Source organism: Protopterus annectens, chromosome 17.part0, assembly GCF_019279795.1.
Source record: "Protopterus annectens isolate FY-2018-M chromosome 17.part0, PAN1.0, whole genome shotgun sequence".
Taxonomy (NCBI): Eukaryota; Metazoa; Chordata; order Ceratodontiformes; family Protopteridae; genus Protopterus; species Protopterus annectens.
The window spans coordinates 308,189,679-308,209,945 of NC_056751.1; the positions used below are offsets into that span (position 1 = coordinate 308,189,679).

The window sequence follows — 20,267 nt, forward strand, 5'->3', positions numbered from 1 at the left end:
ATTTTTTATCAACTCTTGATCCTTTACTACAGCTAAAGACACCACAGAACACAATTTCAGCTGCTTTAGCATTTGATCGCATTGGAGCTACAGCTTTGAGCTCAAATGCAATACCTCAGTCATCAACATATCGCTCAGCGCAGGAGTCAGCACCTCACCTCCTTCAGCCTCAGTTCACTTTACTGCCTTCTCTACTTGGAGGGTCTCAGCAAACGTCTCAGCCGTATAGCACAGCTGTCTTTCTAGGGTCTGCTGCCTCCATTGAAAGAGCACTTCCACGTGAATGTAGTGTTATTAAACACCATCAACGGCCGTCAAGTACACAGTCTGATCAGACTCAGTTAACTAATTCTCAACATTCCTTACAGTATCTCTCAAGTGCGAATGGAGTTGCTTTTCAGGGTGATTCCAAGCAGTCTGAATTGCCATGTAGTCCAGTTGGAGATGTTACTCAAGTGGGCAGTGAAGAATCACAGCAGAAACCTTCTGAAGTGGAATTGGATCATGCTCAGTCTTACTCTTCTACAGTCGAATCCCCAGACTGTACGTCTGCACTTTCATCACAAACGAACTGTGCTACAAAACAACCTCAACAGGCTTCAGAAACTCCCAAATCCCAAAGGGAATCTCCTGTTGTACAGACCCAGAATTATGCTAAACTGGCCCAGAGCCAGAGTTCAGTAATATCAAGCCAGTCGCAGATCTATTCTGTAGCCCAATTACCCAGTCTCATGTTGCTTAGTCAGTCCCAAAGCTATGCTCCATCACATGCTCAGACTGTACCAGCTGTTACTATTTCACATGTACTTTCTTCTAGTATGCCTGAGAAATTGCCCTCCTTGTATAGACCATTGAATTCCTTTCCTGGTCCAGCACAGAATTTAGCCCCAAACAACCTGGAATCTGGCTATTCTGATCAGCAAGCATTAACGTCTGTTCATAATGGGGCCTTTACCACCCAGTCTACAGGTCTGGTTTCAGTCACCGAATCTCAGAGCTATTCTTCCAGCAGTTCTCAGGATTTGCCAACAGCTAATCAAACACAGGCAGCCTTTTCTTGTCATTCAGAAACTTTATCTGGTGTTACACCTTCACTGAGTTATGTTTCTGGGCATCCCTTAATTTTGACATCGGAATCTGTCCCGTTTTCTTCAGCTTCCCATGCTCAGTCACAGTCATCCCCAAGCTCAACTCAGAGTTTTATCCCTGTGCAGTCTTCTCAAAATGCTCAGTCCCATGAAGTGTCAGCTCAGTCACAGACCTGTCTGCCAGCTGTTCAGTTGTTATTTCAGTCACCTCCTCAGTCGCAAACGCAAGACAGCCACTGTTCCTCTGAGTTAAAGTACTGTTATGTTAAAAGGAAATCTGAATCTAATTTGTATGCAGTCTCAAAGCAGGATGATGAATTTCCTATTCATAGTTTGCAAGCTTTACAACAACAAACGTCTTTAGAATCAGCACAAAATAGTTCTGAAAATGAAGTAGGTAGTCAAAATGTGATTTACAGTGCGATAAAGACCGATGATAGATACAATTCTCAGAGTGTAATCAGAAGCAGTTCGCGTCTTGATGAACAGGCTGTGGGCATTTGTCTTCAAGGAGTTAAAAAGGATGAATTGAATGCCACTTTAGGAACTCCACATGCACAACAGACTGGAAATATGAACAGCACAGGAAGCAGTACCATTCATAAGGCACACAGTTTATTGCCTGAATCACATGTAAATATAATTGCTAAAGATTTAAAACATCAGGAACATGTGGTACTGCATACAGCACAAGAAACCAAGTGTCAGCAGAACCATACACAGATCATTGGTACCTCACAGTCACATATTTTAAGACAGATGCAGTTACCTACTGGTCAAGTAATTTTGGATCCGAATTGTGAAATACATCTTCTACAGCAGTCAATAATGCAGTCTGCTCTAGGCTTGCCTAAATCCCACTTGCATCAAATGCAGAGCCAAGACCGTGGAAAACAAGATTTTCTTCAAATGGATGAACATATTGTTCAGACAAGTATCGGTCAACCTCCACAGCAGATTGCCCTGCAAAATGCAGAGGGATTGAGCATGAATGTATCGGAATCAAAAGCACTGCAACAGCATTTGCCAGCTAAAGACACTTTCAGCTCTCCAGGCGACCACAGTTCAAAGGCTCACTTTACTCCTTTGGGTTCAGCGTGTTTCTCAGAAACTGTGTTGCTCAGTGATGAAAGGAATGTATTGTCAAATGTTGATGATATATTAGCTGCTACTTGTGGAGTTGCTTCACAAGCTTTTGCAAAGTCATTATCTGATGAACGAGAAATGCATTCTATAGAAAATACAAATACTTCAAAGCTACCATTTCATCAAATGCATATCAGAAGTGTACCTCTCAGTCTGAACTCATCAGTGGTAGAAAGTCAGCATAGCAATAACATCTCTTTGAATGGAAATCCTTTACATTTAAATCTTTCACCAGTAGCTTCAGTACAGACTGGAAATTCTAGTCTTGATCATCCGAATAATCCAAATTTAGATCAGGCTATACCATGTGGACTAAATTCTTTAGAATGTACTCCACAGGAACTTGAAGAACATAATAGTAAAAATGTGAAACAGCAGTACAGTAGTAATGTTGAGTCTGTAGATGAACACAGTGATACTCCATGTCATGGGGATTGTAATACAAATGATACAGATTTTGATTTGAGGGGTAAAGGTCTTGATGGAGGAAATACAGCGTCTAATGATTTTATTTTAGGTGAGGGCGATACAGCTGAAGGTAATACAAAACGAGGATTACTAAAGCCAAAAACAGAGATGGGAAATAGAGTAATACCCGACATCAAAACTGAAAGTGGTGAACAGGAGTTGACTCAAGATGGCTTGCAAAAAAAAAAAGTAAGAGGTAAGGGTCAAACAAAGTTGGCTTTGGAAGATGAAAATGGGAGCCAAAAGCCTTTAAAACAAGGAGGACAGGCTAAGCGTCAGAATTCTAGAGGAAATGATGCAAGCTCTCCAGTTTCTGCATATTCGGCTGATGTTTATGATAATGATCAGCACTTGGAAAGTATTCGACAGAAAATCAAAGAAGTAGAGGAGAAGCAGCCAGAAGTAAAAACTGGGTTCATTGCTTCCTTCTTAGACTTCATTAAATCAGGACCTAAGCAGCAACTTTCTCCACCAGTAGTAAGAATGGCAAACCGCAGTAAGAGGCCCTGTAGTCATATAGTACGTCCCCCTTATTATCAAGTGGGTGGAAAGCCATTTCCTTTAGCTGCCGGCATGCAGCCAGTTGAAGGGGAAAATGCAAGCCCATCAAAACAAACTGATGACTATTTGAAGAAAACCATGGAAACCTTGCCTTCTTTTTGCTTTGATGATAGTGATTCCACTGGGAAAAGTCAGATCTTACAAAGTAGTGGGTTACCTGATTTGGATGCTACTCCACAGTGGAAAAGTGATACAGGTAAACATTTTAGATATAGTAAAACTTCTTTCCAGTAGGCAGCATAGTGAGTAAGCCTAGGTTTAGCAATACTGTTAAAAAGAAAACAATAGAAAATATTAAAAAAGGAGGTTAGAACAGTCTTTAAATTTGTTGCATCTTAAAGAAGCTTTTACCATGCATTCCTGCATCTTTTCCACATTATAATCCTGTAGCTCTTAATAGATTTGAAGTGAAATTTCAATGCATATTTAGTTAATATATTTTGCTACAAGGTGTCTTATTTGATTTATTTTAAGAGGTAGAATAAAGCAAATGGTGGCCATGTAGGAATTAAGATGAAAATACACAGTAGGTGTAGAGTAAAAAAAAACTGCCATAGAGATTCTACAGAAGAAAACTGAATGTGGTATGTGTATTTGTATATTTATACACACGTGTGTAATATAAAAAATGTAATGCAGCATCGAAAATTTTTGTAGTTCTAGTACATGTAACTTTTTTGCACTTTTTGCCTTTGTTTGTAGATCATTAACCCCTCCACGGCAAATTGGCCCATTCATTTCCCATGAATGAGGTGAATGTCATCTGAGAGTGACCACCTTTCAGACAGATGGTGTGTTTAAGGTTTTTCTTTTGTTTCCCTGTCCCTGATTCACCCAGTGAGGTATAAGGAAGGAGCATGCAATAGGATGATAGAGGAGGATGTCCCCTCACTTTTGCAAGGGGTGTTCCTTCAAGGCTATTCTGCCCCCCCCTCCCCCTAATCACCACCAAGACCTGAGCAGTTAGCTTCCTATTCTCCAGCAAGGAGGTTAGCACCACCCGGTGTGCCCTTGTGTACATGCAGCCCTTCTCTTCCCCCTGGGTGTGGTGAGCAGGACGCACCACTTCACTCTTACCCCTTCCCTGCCTTCTTCTCCAGTGTCAAGGCCCCTAATTGAACCCTGGTCACTTAGGATATAGTCAGAAATCCTCCCTCCTGCACCACAGAGCCAGGCTAATATAAAAGTTTAGATTGTTAAGTCTGACTTGGTAGTTAACTTAATATTTGAGCTCTGATTAGACTTGGGAGTGCTCTTGTCTCATTGTAAAACTGGTATGTTTATGAACAGACATTGTTAGATGTTTATGCAGTTGTCTTATTATGCTTGCATTTGTTTACCTTATTTTTGAAATTTCCAATGCAGGGGCTGAAAGTGGAAGTACTATATCTGTTGTCACTCAACAATCTCCACCTGTACCTGTAATGGTACAGGAATTGTGTCCGACAACTGATTTTCAATATCAAGCAAGTCCTGAAGATCCATGCTTAGAACATCTGGCATTTGTGATGCAGGATGATATTGCACTGGAGGGCTGCTCAGACGAAGATGATGCAGACAGTGGAGGAGAGGGTGTATACAAAGACCGTGATGAATTTGTGGTGAAGACAGAAGATATTGATTTATTAAAGGTAATATTAGAATGTTGTAAGAGTGTACTAATTTGGACAACTCCACCCTTTTTAGGCATCCCAGCCACTCCAAGACAATAAGGAAAGTTGATTCTTCCCCTTCTGTGGGACCTGTAACCTCAAGGATTCATTGAAAAAGTGCTTTCTGGAGAGGCAGGCACAGAGTTCCTGTCTTCTGTTGGGACTCCAGGTACCTTCCTTTCTGGGCCCTATCATAGAGCTTTCACGACTAAAGTTTCTAGTAGTACCAAAATTCAAAATGTAACTACAGGTACTACTACTCCCCCTTGTCTTCCCAGGGGCATTGATGATGACTCTGGACTTGAAGGACTTCTTACGTTTATGTTCCTGTTTGACACAAGCTCAGACGATTCCTGTTTTTCTTGACAGGATTACATTACCAATCTTGTGCCTTTATCTGGCTTTTCTACTACACCTAGGGTGTTTACCAAATATCTGGCACAAGTCTTTGCTTTTGCATTAGATGATGGTCCAGATTTACCCTTTGACAATTGCCTGATCCAGGCCGCTTCACCTTCATAACTCCTGACAGCTATGCAAATCACTTTGGACTGTTTTCAGAAGTTATGACTTAACTTCATTGTCCACAAATTGCAGATGTTCTTCATCTCACATTGCTGCAGTCCTAACACTTGGGTAGTCCGCTGTCCCTCGGTCGGCCCGAATATCAGAGTATAAGGCTGACGTCGGTCAAGGCGCATTTGACTGACATCAGAACGTCAGGGTACAAATGCGCATGACCGACGTCATATCCTCAGTCTTTTTTGCCGCATGGTCCGATGCAGAAGCAGTGTTGCAAGTGCCGTTCGGCGTTCTGAAATTTTTCGAATTCGGAGTTTCAGACCGAAGTCAGAGTTGGTTAAGTACCCCGTTGGGGAATATTTTGTTTTTTTCTTGCCTCAGTGGTTAACCGGATGTCAGAAAAAGTGAATAACTGTATTTCTTGTGGGAAACAAATACCGCATAGGGATTACCATAATTTGTGTATACCTTGTTTAGGACCTGAGCACGACGTTGTTGGATGCCGCTTTTGTGCTAGGTTTAATAAACGCACTGTAAAGCGGAGGTTGGATTGTGCAAGGTTGGTCTGCGGTGCAATTACAAAATGCCGTTGGAGGCTCCGACGCCGGCTTCCTCAAAGAAGCGCAAGGACAAGGCAGTTAAACCTAGGTTAGAGGAGTCGTCCGAACCGGACGCCAGTTCTTTAGAGGTGTCAGTGGAACCGGTGGTTCCGACGGAGGCCTCTCTGGAATCCCAGGGAGAAACTTTGATTTTACAGGATGTGGCCTCCCAGGAGGCAGGGCAGGCTGTAGGGGCTTCTCAAGTAACTGTACTCCCCTCCCTTCCTAAGGGATCTAGGCCCTCTCTTTCTGCTTCCAAGGCTTCTCCTAGAGGCAGGTCTAGTTTAGCTTCTGTGGGTATCACTCCCAGTTCTTCAGGTGCTGTGCCCAAGAAACACATGCTCAAAATGGCAGAGGATTTAATTACTTTAATTAGAGGCTCTATGCCCCCTCCTGATAAGAGGCCTAGGATGGAACCTGTGTTGGGGGATTATGAGCAGGTTTCGGATGTGTCTGAGTCTTCGGCTGAAGACTTGCAGGAGTATTCTCATTATTCTGATTCTGATGTGGATGATTCTACTCCTTCTGCTTCTCCTCCTGAGGATTTTTCTTTTTCAGAGACCCTTCACTCCATGAGGGAGCATTTTAAATGGGAAGGCCAGGATTTCTCTGATTCCAGGAAAAGGCTTAGGGAATTTTTGTTTTTGCCCCAGCATAGGCCTTTAGCTATACCTCCTGTTCTGAATGTGGTGGAAGATGTGTTTGCAGAGGCTTCTCTTAATCCTGATTCTTTGCCTCCTGCTCCTGTTAAACCAGATAGGTATTACAGGGTGCCTGAAGCTCATAAGTATCTTTTTAGAGTCCTAGGGCAGACCCAGAAACTGTTAGCCAGGGGCCTAAGGGTGTTAAGGCTTCTGTTGTCAAGAATCCGGTTCCTGCAGATAAAGAGGCCAGGGCCTTGGATAGATGGGGAAAGAAAGTTTATACTTCTTCCACTCTAGCCATGAGAGCTTTGAATTGCCAGTTTCACATGTTGAAATATCAAAATTATCTCCTTTCTCAGTTGAAATCTAAGGTTGATGCTCTGGCGGAAGGTATTGACTGTAAAGAGTTACAAGATTTAGTGCATGTTTCTGAACAGGTGGGTAAGCATTCTTTGCAATGTGGTTTTGATGCTGTACAGGCCTCGTCTAGGGTGGCTGCCACTGGGTCAGTTCTTCGCAGGCATGCCTGGCTGAGGGATCAAAATTTATCTGACCATGTTAAAACTAGGATTTTGGATTCCCCTTTGCAATCTGATGTCTTGTTTGGTTCTCCTGTTGAGGCAGTTTTAAAGAAAATGGAAGACAAGGCTAAGTCTATGCAGACTGTTAAAGATTTATTGCAGGTTCAGCCTCCAAAGTTTAGTAGAAATTGGCCTACTAAAGGGTGGACGTATCCTTCTTATGATTCCCAGTCTAGGGGTAGATCTAGACGTGGCAGGGGCAGAGGTCAGGGCTCTTTCAGGCCCAGAACAGGGAGTTCTCCTGCACAGTCTTCGAGTGAGGGCAGGGGTCAGTCCTTTCGTAAACAGACCCAATGACCTACCTTTTCAGCTGCCAGAACCTTCTCGCCTGGCAGCACCTTTGGGAGGAAGGTTGGCACTTTTCAAAGAAAATTGGAGTTTGCTTACCCAGGACAAATGGGTACTGGATATCATACATCACGGTTACAGGTTTTATTTCCATACCTTGCCTCCTTTCAAAGGCATGCCAGACATTCCTCCTCAACAAAGAATAGAGGCTCACAAGCAAATTTCACTGCTACTCCAAATAGGGGCCATACAGCCGGTTCCTATGCCAGAAAGGGGCCTAGGATTTTATTCTCACCTGTTCCTAGTCCCAAAGAAGGGGAACACGTGGAGACCAATTTTGGATTTGTCTATCCTCAACACTTATCTGGACATTCCCAAGTTCAAAATGTTGACGTTGCAGCAGCTTTTACCTCTGCTGGGCAAAGATCATTGGATGGTAACTTTGGATCTCAAGGAGGCTTACCTTCATGTTCCTATCAGACTAAGTTGCAGGAAGTATCTCCGTTTTCGAGCTGGGACTTCTCACTATCAGTTCTCTGCATTGCCCTTTGGCTTATCTACTGCGCCCAGAGTGTTCACGAAAGTTCTGGCTCCAGTGATAGCTTTCTTCAGGCTAAAAGGAATACAGATCTATCCTTATTTGGACGACTGCCTGATTCTGGCTCAAGGAAGGAAGAGCTTCTTCATCATTTGGAATATGTGATAGCAGTGCTAAGATGCCTGGGGTATTCTGTGAACGAAATAAAGTCCAGTCTAGTACCCTCTCAAGACATGTGCTTTCTGGGTGTGAGACTGAATACAGCATCCCAGATGGCCTTTTAACCCCGGACAAACAAAAGAGTCTATCCCTTTACTTCCATCAGCTATCTCATCAGTCCGGGCTGACTGCAAGGACAGTCCTTCAAGCCTTAGGGTTCATGGCATCTTGTATTCTGGTGCTTCCCAATGCCAAACTGCATATGAGGAAGCTACAATGGTATCTCAAAAATGTATGGACACAGCACTGCCAGGATCTGGACACTGTCATTCAAATAATACCTTGCATTCAAAAGGAATTTTTGTGGTGGGCTCAGGAATGTCACCTAAACAAGGGACTCTCTGTGACCCGGCCAGAGGTGAGTCAGATTTTAACAACAGATGCCTCAGACATAGCTTGGGGAGCTCATCTAAATGGAAAGTGGATACAAGACAAGTGGCCTGCCAGACTACAACATCTACATATCAACCTGAAGGAGATGTTAGCAGTCCAGTTTGCATTAATAGCTTTCAAGGATTTACTTCTTCCAGGGCAGGTGTTGATTCTAACAGACAACACAACTGTCATGTGGTACATCAACAAGCAAGGGGGAACACATTCTTATCCTCTATGCAGGCAAGCAATGATTTTGTGGGAGACTGCTCTCAGTTTACAACTAAGTCTTCTGGCAAGGTTTCTGCCGAGCACAGAACTCCTTAGCAGATGTGTTAAGCAGACAAATCATGGATCCCCACGAGTGGAAACTGGATCTTCATGTATTTCAGAAATTGACAGTGTCCTGGGGAACTCCAGACATAGATCTGTTCGCTTCCCCACTAAACCACCAGCTGCCAAAGTTTTGCATGAAAAGGTTTCATCCCACAGCTTGGAAAGTGGATGCTCTTTCTTTCAGTTGGAAAAATCTTCATGTGTATGCCTTTCCACCTCTGCCTCTCCTCCCAAAGGTACTTCTGAAGGTCAGACAGGACAAGCCAAGGATGATTTTGATAGCTCCAGATTGGCCTCGACAGCACTGGTACCCACTACTGAGAAGTCTAGTACGGAAGCCTCCATGGCCTTTGCCTTTGATTCCACATCTGTTGTCCCAGGAGGACAGTCATTTGCTCAATGTCAAACTTCACTCTCTTCACCTAACAGCATGGCATATTCTGTTTTAAACCATAGAGGGTCTCAACTTCCACAACAAGTTTTGAATGTGATTTTGGAAGCTAGAAGGCCTAGTACAAGGAAAGTGTACGCAGATAAATGGAAGAGATTTTTATTTTGGAGTGCAGCTAAGGATTTGGATGTTTGAGCCTGATTTAAGTGTGGCTCTTCAATATCTTACTGAGTTATTGGACAAAGGTTTGTCCTTCTCTTCTATAAGATTCATGCTGCAGCAATTTCAGCTCACTACGATTGTGACCCACCATTGTTTTCTTATCCTTTATTCAAGCAATTTCTTAGAGGGGCAAAGAACATAAGACCCCCACGAAGAGCTCCTACTCCTGCTTGGGATCTCAATTTTGTGTTGGAGAAACTCACTGTACAACCTTTTGAGCCTGCAGCTACTGCTGAGTTGAAATATTTGTCATGGAAGACTGCTTTTTTGTTGGCCATTACCTCTGCAAGAAGGGTTTCTGAATTGCAGGCCCTTATGGTAGTTGAGCCTTTCTTAATTTTCCACAAGGATAGGGTATCTTTACGTACTAATCCTTCCTTTATGCCTAAAGTGGTTTCTAGTGTGGCTTTAAACCAAACTATTCATTTGCCTACTTTTTATGCAAATCCCCAAACTAAAGGGGAAAAGATTTTGCACACTTTAGATGTTCACAGGCAGTTGCGATATTATTTGGACAGAACTAAAGGGTTCAGACAATCTCAGCAGTTATTAGTTTCTTTTGCTTTGTGCTCTCAGGGCAAGCCCGTGTCAAAACAAACTATTTCTAAGTGGATTGGATTTTGCATTGCTTTCTGTTACTCCCATCATGGCAAAGAGATTCCAGCTGGGATTAGACCTCATTCCACTAGGGCTACTGCCACTTCAACAGCTTTTTTGAGGGGGGTGGCTACTAAGGATATTTTGGAGGCAGCCACTTGGAGTTCAGTGCATACCTTCTCTAGGCATTACCACCTTCCATTGTACTCTAAATCCAGGGCTGGTTTTGCCACTGCTGTGTTGCAGGGCATTTTGGCAGCTCCTGCTTCATTATAGTTTAGCCATCCTCCCTTACCTCTGCTTTGGGATTCTACCCAAGTGTTAGGACTGCAGCAATGTGAGATGAAGAACATAGTACAGTTTTGTACCTACCATAAATGTAGATGTTCGAAGATCCACATTGCTGCAGTCCAATTTACCCTCCCTCCTTCCCCTCTGTTGTTTGAGGTGGTTTTGTGGGTTGGGTTATCCATCTGAGGTATATTGCATTTTGTATATTGCATTTTGTATATATTGTATATATTATACATATTTTTGGTGTTAGGCTAGTTGGTTGTTTAGTTGTGGTCTATGGGTTTTGACCTTTCTTTTTAGGGTCTTCTGACATCTGGGGCAAGAAAAGACTGAGGATATGACGTCGGTCATGCGCATTTGTACCCTGACGTTCTGATTTCAGTCAAATGCGCCTTGACCGACGTCAGCCTTATACTCTGATATTCGGGCCGACCGAGGGACAGCGGACTACCCAAGTGTTAGGACTGCAGCAATGTGGATCTTCGAACATCTACATTTATGGTAGGTACAAAACTGTACTTTCTTCCACCATCACAAGAATTACCTTCCTGGGAGAAGCCCTAGATCTGCCCAACAAAAAGCATTCCTTATAGTGGACAAAATCTCTTTTCATCTTAGACTGTCTCAGGAATCTATACAGCAAACAGGCTATTAACACAAGGGAGATTCTTAGGTTCATAGACTACATGTTTTCTTGCATTCTTCTGACGACTTTAGCAAAACTACGCAAGAAAGTTACAATGCTTCCTAAAGAACTGCTGGTCTCAGCACCAGCAGCCTCTAGGAACATACATTCGTGTCCTTCCATACTTAAAAAATGAAATCCTGTGGTAGGAGGAGTGTGTCAAAAACGATTCAGGGCCTTCCATCCTTCAAACAAAAGAAACCGTGCAGACTCTTGACAGCTCGGGCCTGGCCTGAGGAGCTTACCTATGGCAGTTCAGTGTCAAAGGGACTTGGGACAGGTATCTGATGAATCAGCACGTCGGTATAAAAGAGCTGATGGGTAGCTATTTTGGTGGTAACTCCGTATACCTTAATGATGCCTGTAGAGGTGTCTGTATCTACATCCTACTGACACCTCTAGGTGTTGAATGTGACCTGTTAATATTTGCATTAATAGCTCCATAGCCATTCTACATACAAGGTATTGAAAAATGTCATCTTAAAGCTTAAATGGTGGGCAGTGCAAGTGCACCGATAGTTGACTTCTGCTTAATGCTATAAAGAAATCATTTATATACTGTTTGTTGTCATAACTTCCATATTTATCTAAATATCTCCTCAGCCAGGTAACTTGGGCAAAAGTACTTTAGCCTGTTAAGCTGCAGATGTACAGAACAAATTTGGAGAATATTGTGTGTAGCTTGATTAGTTAATGAGATTCTGTAAGCTGTTTACAAAATAAATGTTTACTGAATTTATTTATGACTTATAAAATCCAGTTCAATACGTAGAATTTAAGGAACACATTCACAGGATTTACTTTGCAATGTAAGGTTTGCCATTTACATTCCTTTAGTAGCTCTTATGATTCCAGACATATGAACATTTGTTTGAAATGTGAGGACTAAACTTGATTTTTCTCAAATTGCAGGATGCAGTCACTGGAAGTTGAGTTCAAACCTGCAGAGCTCCATTGTAGTGGAGTGAATGAGTTAAAAACCTTTCAAGAAAAACTGATTCCTGGACCCATAAAGATTCTGATAGCACTATTATGTGGTCCATAAATAAAGTGGAGAACCATTCCTACCCCCTATGCAGACTAGTAGTGGAGCTTTGGCTGGTTACACATCAACTAAGGGTCACTCCCATAGCTTCCCTACATACCAGGTCAAGACAACATGGCTCATAGGAAGAGCAGTACATATTTCTCAGGTGCATAATTTAGATCTCAGGCTGTCAGTCTCCCTGTTTCTTTCCCTAAACAGGGGAGAAAGAATACTCCATTCTGTGGATGTACACAGGTAGCTAAGATACTATGTCCACAGAACAAATTTTCCAGATGGATCAGACCAGCTTTTAGTGGCCTTTGCAGAAAGTAAACAAGGAAAACCAGTAGACGAGCAAGCCTTCTCCAAATGGACTGCAAACTGCATCTCCTTTTGTTGCAGCTTGGTGAGCAACTTCCTTTTAAGGTTAGAGCCCACTCCAGAAGGGCAAAAGTCACAACCACAGAATTTATGAAAGTGGCTCCTGCTGAAACCATAGAGTCTGCCTCTGCAGTTCCTACTGTACTTGGCAACCTCGCCAATGAGAAGCTTTGGCAGTCTCAAGACTTAGTCCTGCACTATTGACACTCTTATATAGATGGCTTACTGTAGTTGTAGATGTCTGACTTGGAACGTGTTGCAGTACCCAACCTCCTTACCTGTTTTTTTGCTTTTCTCTAAGTTGGGCCAAATTTCCTGTCTTCTATTCATCTTCACTCCTTCTCCTAATCCTTAAGCCAAGCATTTCTGGCTGTCAGTAGGGCTTATTAGACAGGTCATGCTCTACCTGAGGACCATTAGACTTCTAGGAACTTGGAAAAGAAAGACCTGAAAATGATGCCAGCCAACTTAACTCTTTATATTCCAGACATCCTGATGAATGGCCAAGGAAGTCAGTTGGGTGAGGGATGGTGAAAGACCGTGGTAATCGGGCCAGCTATGGGCTTCTTCATGGCAAGAAGTTCAAAAACATAGTACTGCAGCAGTGATCTATTTAGATGTCTGCAATTTTGGTAAGTTAGCTACACAACTTTAAGAAGTACCAGGAGCCAGCATTCACAGTCTTTGGAAAGGTTGAGTCATGGTACAGTGTATTAACCAAAAAAAAAAAAAACATTGTGGTCCAGTCAAATAAGACTGAACCAAAAGTTCCCCTTAAACAAAAACCTCAATGTTAGACATGAACTTAAAGATTTTCAGACCTGTCTTGGGGAATAAAAGACTTTACAGTCATATTTAGATATGCTACCAATGCAGTATGAATTTCAGGAGGAGTCCATTCTTGATACATTGTGGGTTCTGGGAAGAACACTTGTGGCTAACATCAAAGATTAAAACAATACTAATTTCATGAACTTTAACCATACCTTGGCTTAGGAATTGGGTAAATTCTCATCATGGTATTAGAAACCCACAGACTTGGAGAAATTAAATCAGGGAAAAATCACTTTCAGGAGACCTTAGATTGCAGGGAATGTGGGCAGTAGCTCTAAGGAAGAAAGCATATTAATGTAACACAGTGATGAGAGTTGTGATTCAGGCATTCTGAGCCTTCAAGCTCATCTGGACATTTGTTTTTCCACCCACATGACAGCAGTACTTTAATATGGTTGGTATATCAACATTCAACAGGGACAACTTCTTACCCCTTGTGCAGTCTGGCTATGACTACATAGGAGTTAACTTTTCAGTCCCAGCTGTGAGACACTGAGGTTGTTCTGCATCCCATAATATTTGGACTCTTTGGCAGATCAGCAAAGCAGATAGCTGTAGGTCCTCATGAATGGATGCTACACAGGGATTTTTTTTCTCCAGATCACCCTTCAATGCAGTCATCAAACTGCAAAGGTGGAAACCGAACCTCAAAGAATTCATGCAGGTCTGACAACTGAAATTGTTTATGCAACATAATGCTACATGTAGTCTGGAACCACAAGCTTCTTGTGGTACATCAGAGTTTCTTTTCACTAGATAGTAAGCAGGATTCATGTGAACCCTTATGTTCAACAAACCGCAAGCAGAATCAAAGAACTCGGATGGGATTCTCTTATCAGAAGTTGTCACCTCACAAAGTCATTAGTGGATCACATCCTTGATATTAACCCCATTTCACTGTAAAGAAAGCTTTGAAAATAGCCACATCTCCTTTTGACAGCTCTTTGGGTCATATAATTTTTGAACGTGGTTTAAGAACTGGCTGCAGAGTTGAATCTGCTTTGGTAAAATGTCATGATCGTATGCTAAGGGATTTTGAAATGGCTTTTGGTGCCTTTTAACTCCATGGTTATTGACATGGTAATGTGTAAAATGTCTAATCTGTTTTCAGTAGTTTATCCTTTACAGGGTCAAGTGGGACCAGATTCTGTCATGATGAGTTATGGGAGTAAGGCAGGAAACTATGTTGAATGGTATGCTTGCTCCTTTACATGGAACATGCAGACCACAAGCTAAACTTGGGGAACTGTCTGGGACACTACTTTTTGTCTTGCGTATTTGTCATTTGTGTGTGGCTGGACAGCATAGACCCAGGTGGAAATGAAAACTGATGTTAGCACTGTGAAAAGTTTATGTAGATACCACTGCTGGTGTACGACATGTGTTCTAAGCACTTTTCCTCCTATATGATCTGTATATCCAGTATTGTCATTAGTTAGTCTAGTAATCCTTTGTGTGGTGTAGAGTTGGAATGTATATGATGTCAACTGAGCTGAACTTTGAAAACATGTTCTACAGAACGTGCATAAGAGTTGTGCTATCAGGCACTTGGGCTACTTGCAGCTTTCCACCCATAACCCTTGTCTGCTCCACCTCTTTGAACTTAGTGTTTCTCTTTTTCTAGGCAAACTTTTAACTTTTCCATCCAGTTCTTTCTTTACCATATTTTGGAAAAAGCTTGATTTTTGCAAGACTGTGCTAGCATTTCTTCTGCATTAAACATTTTCAATGTCAACATTTGTTAGTTACCCCTTTTCTGTTTTATTTTCAGGCTTCTGAGTTACCCAAGAGTTTTTTTCACTTAATGTAAGTTTTAGCCAGTGTGCCGTTTTATCATCTTGACTTTGAAGCCAATAAAATGCACCTCTGGCAGGCATTGCAGCAGTTTATAATCACTTGTATTTTAATTGCTGTGTGCAGGATCACTGTATTGATAATTGCATGGTGTGCATAGAGTTTAAAACATCAGTGTGTTAAAGCAGGGAGAAAATTCTGTGTACTGTTTTGGTGGAGACGACATCTTCACTGTGAATCTCTGAAGCTTCAACCTTACTTTTCCTCAAGAAGAATGTCAGACATAAGGGGGGAGAAGAAAACATCAGACATGGTCTAAGGAAGGTAGTCTCTTACCTTGATATTGGACATGATTGTGACTCTACAGTGGTATTCCTGTGACTGAAGTGTGTGTGTGTGTGTGTGTGTGTGTGTGTGTGTGTGTGTGTGTCATGAAATGTCTTTGATCATATGTAAGACTTTCCCACCTCTGGCAACCCTAATGTGATTTTTTTTTCCACACCGCCATTCCTGCCTGGATCCTTTTTTTTTTTTTTTTTTTTTTTTTTTTTTTTGCTTAAAGCAAGTTTAGTTGCAATGAGAGAGACTGTGTGCTGCATCTCTTCCTTCTTTCATTGCCAAGCACCTTAAAGACCAGCAAACCTTAGCTGCTGACTTTATTTTTCGGATTGCTGTTTACTTTATGCTGATGCACTGGGTGTGTGTGATGAGCTTCCTAGCACCTGGATCCAATTTGTAAGCAAGAGGGTTTTGCAAGTGTGTCTGTCTTCTGCTTAACTTAAGGCACCAGAGTTTGCATAACTTGCTTCTTACAATGTCGTATCTGACTTGGGTCTGTCAAATGTGTGCATGCACCCATGTGTTGGCCATATCTGTGTACAGTGGCATTCAGAAGCAGATCTTTGCCCTTGTGCAGGCCTTGCTGCAGGAGGGCTTCCCATTTCAGGAGTACACTTCATCTTGTACGACCAGAAGTTTCAACAAGAGGCGGTTGTTTTCATTCATTAGACGTTACCAGAGGGATGCAAATTATTTGTTTCTTCTTTACCCATTATATCATTTTTTTTTCTGCACTGTAGCCACAACTTCAGACTTTACCACAGATCAAGAAAAGGGTAGTACAGTCTCCATTAGTATCCATATTTAAAGAAGTAGTAGTGAGGGTGACCCAACCAATCTGGTTTCATGGGTTTTTCAATGCAACTCATAATAGCAACACTTGTGAACATGGGATTGGGGGCATCTTCATATCTGTTCCCAATGTGGATAATTTAGAGTAATGACTAGAAAGTAATTACTTTCTTTACCGTGGATTAGTAAGAGTATAGGCTAAGAGAAAGGGCTAAGCAAGTGCTAAGTGACGTACCACTTTAGTAGATTTTTTTAATTCAACCTAGAACAGGAACTACTGTTAAAAAAAATAAGTAATTAGTGTGGCATATAAAATATTGCAAGGTAATTGTAAGAATGAATCCGGGTAGTTTAGAAAAGAGAATGAAAATGCAACCTGAAATTGTTGTTTTCATTTGGTCTTCCACCTGTGGGTTCCCAGATTCTGCATGGATCCAGCATCTGATCTGAGCTCAAAGCTCCTCTTCTACCCATAACACCCGTCTCCTTCCTTCCTTCAGATCTCATTTGCCACGCTCAAGTCTGGATCGCAATTCATGCTCTCTGCTAAAAACTTTGGGTAAGTGACTTGTTTTTTGCTTTGTAGCTCTAGCTTTAACTGTACTTTTCCCTTTTTTGTTTTTCTACCTCCCTTCGTACTCTGCGTCGGTTATAAAAAAAAAAAAAAAACACTCCTTTCCTGTCTCTTGGGAGTGTGTTAGGCTGTGTGGTTGGGAGCATGTCTGAAACCCCCAAACCAGGCTTCCAAAAATGCACAGAATGTCGCCACAAGCTCTCCGCAGCTGATGTCCACATTCTGTGCATTAAATTTCTTGGGGCAGCCCATCTGGACACCATCTGTTCCATCTGTGCTGGGTTTAATCCCCGAGCACTTATGGACAGGAGAAATAAGCTGATTTTGAGGGGCCTACTTTCCCCTCCTACGACCGGGGGCACAGGCCTCATGTTCTTCGTATTTCACTGTTGCAGTCATTACATTGGGTAATCTGCTGGCAGGTTGCCCTCAGTCAGCCTGAATTCCAAAGTCTTGGGTCCTGCGTCGGTTGTTGTCTTCTCTTCCATGACGTCAGGTCGTCAGGGGTGTAAAACATGCAGCCGATGCCATTTTCTTTAGTCTTTTTTGCTGCGCGGTGCCTGAAGCAGAAGCATTTCGCAAGTGCCAGTCGGCCGACTACTGAAATATTCGAGTTTGAGTTTCAGAACCGAAGTCTTCACTAAAGCCAAGTACCCCGTTGGGGAAACATTTTTTCTTGCTTTTTACCGATGTCAGAAAAAGTTAATAATTGTATTACTTGTGGGAAGCAAATACTTCCCATTTATACTGTATTCCTTACCTAGGCCCTGATCACAACGTGCCTGGCTGTTTTGTGCTAGATGTAACCAACGCACTATTAAGCGTCGGTATATTTTTGCATCAAAATATTTTGGAAACAGATTTAACTACCAGGAAATGTCATTGGATAGCAATCTGACTACCGGAGTACGTAAAAAAACGCAAAGAAAAGGGCAGAGAAAGGCAGTCGAGATCCAAAACCGATGAAGCTTCTAAGCCAGTCGCCGGTTCGCCGGTACTCATTGAGGAGCCTTCGCAGCCCCTGATACCTGCTACCTTTGAGTTGCAGTCCACTACCGACACCCATGTGGCGTCCGGCCTGCCGCAAGATACTCAAGATATTGGACCGACGGATGTATCTCACTCTGATGGGTCCGGAGCCGCTGAGCAGGCACCGGCTTCTGAGGGTGTATTCAGACCTCAACATTTGTACATCAAACCGACAGCTGCAAAACCATAGACAAAAGCAACTTCTACACCTAAAAAACCGACGCATGAGCCACGTGCACAGGCCTCCATGCCTAAAAAACAGATCAAAATGGCTGAAGGACTTATTACCTTGATCAGGGGTACCCATCCCCCTCCAGATAAAAGGCCTAGGCAAGACACTGATTATGAATCTTCAGATCAGGTTTCTATTTCTTCTGATTCCTCTTCTGATCAGGAATTATCTATACCTCCCTATGAGGATTCTGATGCTGAGGAGTCTATTTCATCTGCATCTTCTCCTGAGGATTATTCATTTGGAGAAACCTTGCATACTTTGAGGGAGCATTTTCACTGGGAGAGTCAAGACTTCTCAGAATCAAAAAAGAGGCTCATGGATTTCCTCCTTCTCCCTCACCACAAGCCTTTAGCCATTCCCCCTGCTTTAGACATTGTGGATGATGTGTTCTCAGAGTCAAGCTTGACCCCTGACTCCTTACCTCCTTCTCCCAGTAAGCCTGACAGATATTACAGGGTCCCTGACTCACATAAATTTTTATTTAGAAACCCTGCTGCTGATCCTGAAACTATTGCACACGGTCCAAAGGGAGTTGAGGCTTCAACAGCAAAAAACCCTACCCCCTCTGACAGGGATTCAAGGGCACTGGACAGATGAGGAAACAAGGTTTATACATCTGCAACCTTGGCAATCAGGGCCGTAAACTGTCAATTTCATATGCTTAAGTACCAACAACATTTTATGGGATTTCTGAAACAGAAAATTATGTTGATTTCAGAATGTGCAGAAAATAAGGAATTACAGGAATTATTGCATGCAGCTGAACAAGTTGGAAAGCATACTTTGCAATGTGGTTTTGATTCTTTAGAGGCCTCCTGCAGGGCCGCAGTTACTGGATCTGTGATTAGGAGGCATGCCTGATTAAAGGAACAAAATTTGCCTGACCATGTTGAAGCTAAATTGCTAGATGCACCTTTACAGCATTATTCTCTGTTTGGTATTAAGGCAGAAGAGGTTTTAAAGAAAATGGAAGACAAAGCTAAGTCTATGCAAACTGTTAAAAGACTTCTGAAACACCTGTAGACACTGGCCTACAAAAAATTGGTCCTTTCCTGTGTCCTACAGAGCTCAAAGGGGCAAATCCAGACGCCCTAAGAGTACCAGATACTAGGCGCAAGACACTTACTTACAGGTCCAAGTAATGGGGTGCACCCACCTCCAAATTTGGAGGAGATAAAGCGCAAACCTACAGAAAGCAATCATAATGACTTCCCTCTGCGTACACCAAGCACTTACCTTTTGGCAGCACCCATAGGGGGAAAATTAGCACTTTTTGCTCAAAATTGGCAGTTAGTAACGCAGGACAAGTGGGTACTAAACATCGTATCACAGGGATACAGATTCCATTTCCACACTCTGCCAATGACAAATGGTTGGCCAGATCTGCCAAAAAATCATTGGGCAGAGGCACAGAAACAGATTATGTCCTTCATGGATATGGGGGCCATTCAAACAGTACCAGAACAGGAAAAAGGACAAGGTTTTTACTCAACTGTTCTTGGTACCCAGAAAGGGCAAGGCCTGGCGGCCAATACTGGATTTATCGATTTTGAACACATACCTGGGCATTCCAAAATTCAAAATGCTGACTTTGCAGCAGCTCTGCCCATGCTGGGCAAGAATGCTTGGCTGGTGACTTTAGACCTAAAAGAGGCATACCTGCATGTCCCAATAAGACAATCGTGCAGAAGATACCTCAGATTTAAGGCTGGCTTAATGAATTACCAATTCTTTGCACTGCCCTTTGGCTTATCTACTGCACCCTGGGTCTTTACAAAGTGCCTGGCACCTGTAATTGCATTTTGCAGACAAAGTAGTATATAAATATATCCTTACTTGGACGACTGTCTCATTCAAACAGAGAACAAGGACACTCTCTTACGACATCTGGTGTTTGTGAAAAAGCTTCTAACATGTCTAGGGTACACAATAAACAAAAAGAAATCACAACTGGTACCCTCTCAAAAGATAACATTCCTGGGTGCAAGCTTGAATACAACTGCCCAGATGGCTTACCTCACGCCAGACAAACCAAGGCAACTGACTACTTCCTTTAAAC

General features: G+C 42.4%; 1 protein-coding gene across 1 annotated transcript in view; it reads left to right on the forward strand.

The window, feature by feature from the left end:
* Positions 1 to 5: 5 nt before the first annotated feature.
* QSER1 (glutamine and serine rich 1) overlaps positions 6 to 20,267 on the forward strand; it is a gene marked incomplete at its 5' end in the record, with an annotated part of 2,529,639 nt that continues 2,509,377 nt past the window's right edge. Inside the window, 2 exons of the mRNA XM_044059174.1 lie at positions 6 to 3,459; positions 4,629 to 4,894. Of these exons, the coding sequence (XP_043915109.1) occupies positions 6 to 3,459; positions 4,629 to 4,894 (3,720 nt within the window). The remainder of the gene's footprint in view (positions 3,460 to 4,628; positions 4,895 to 20,267) is intronic.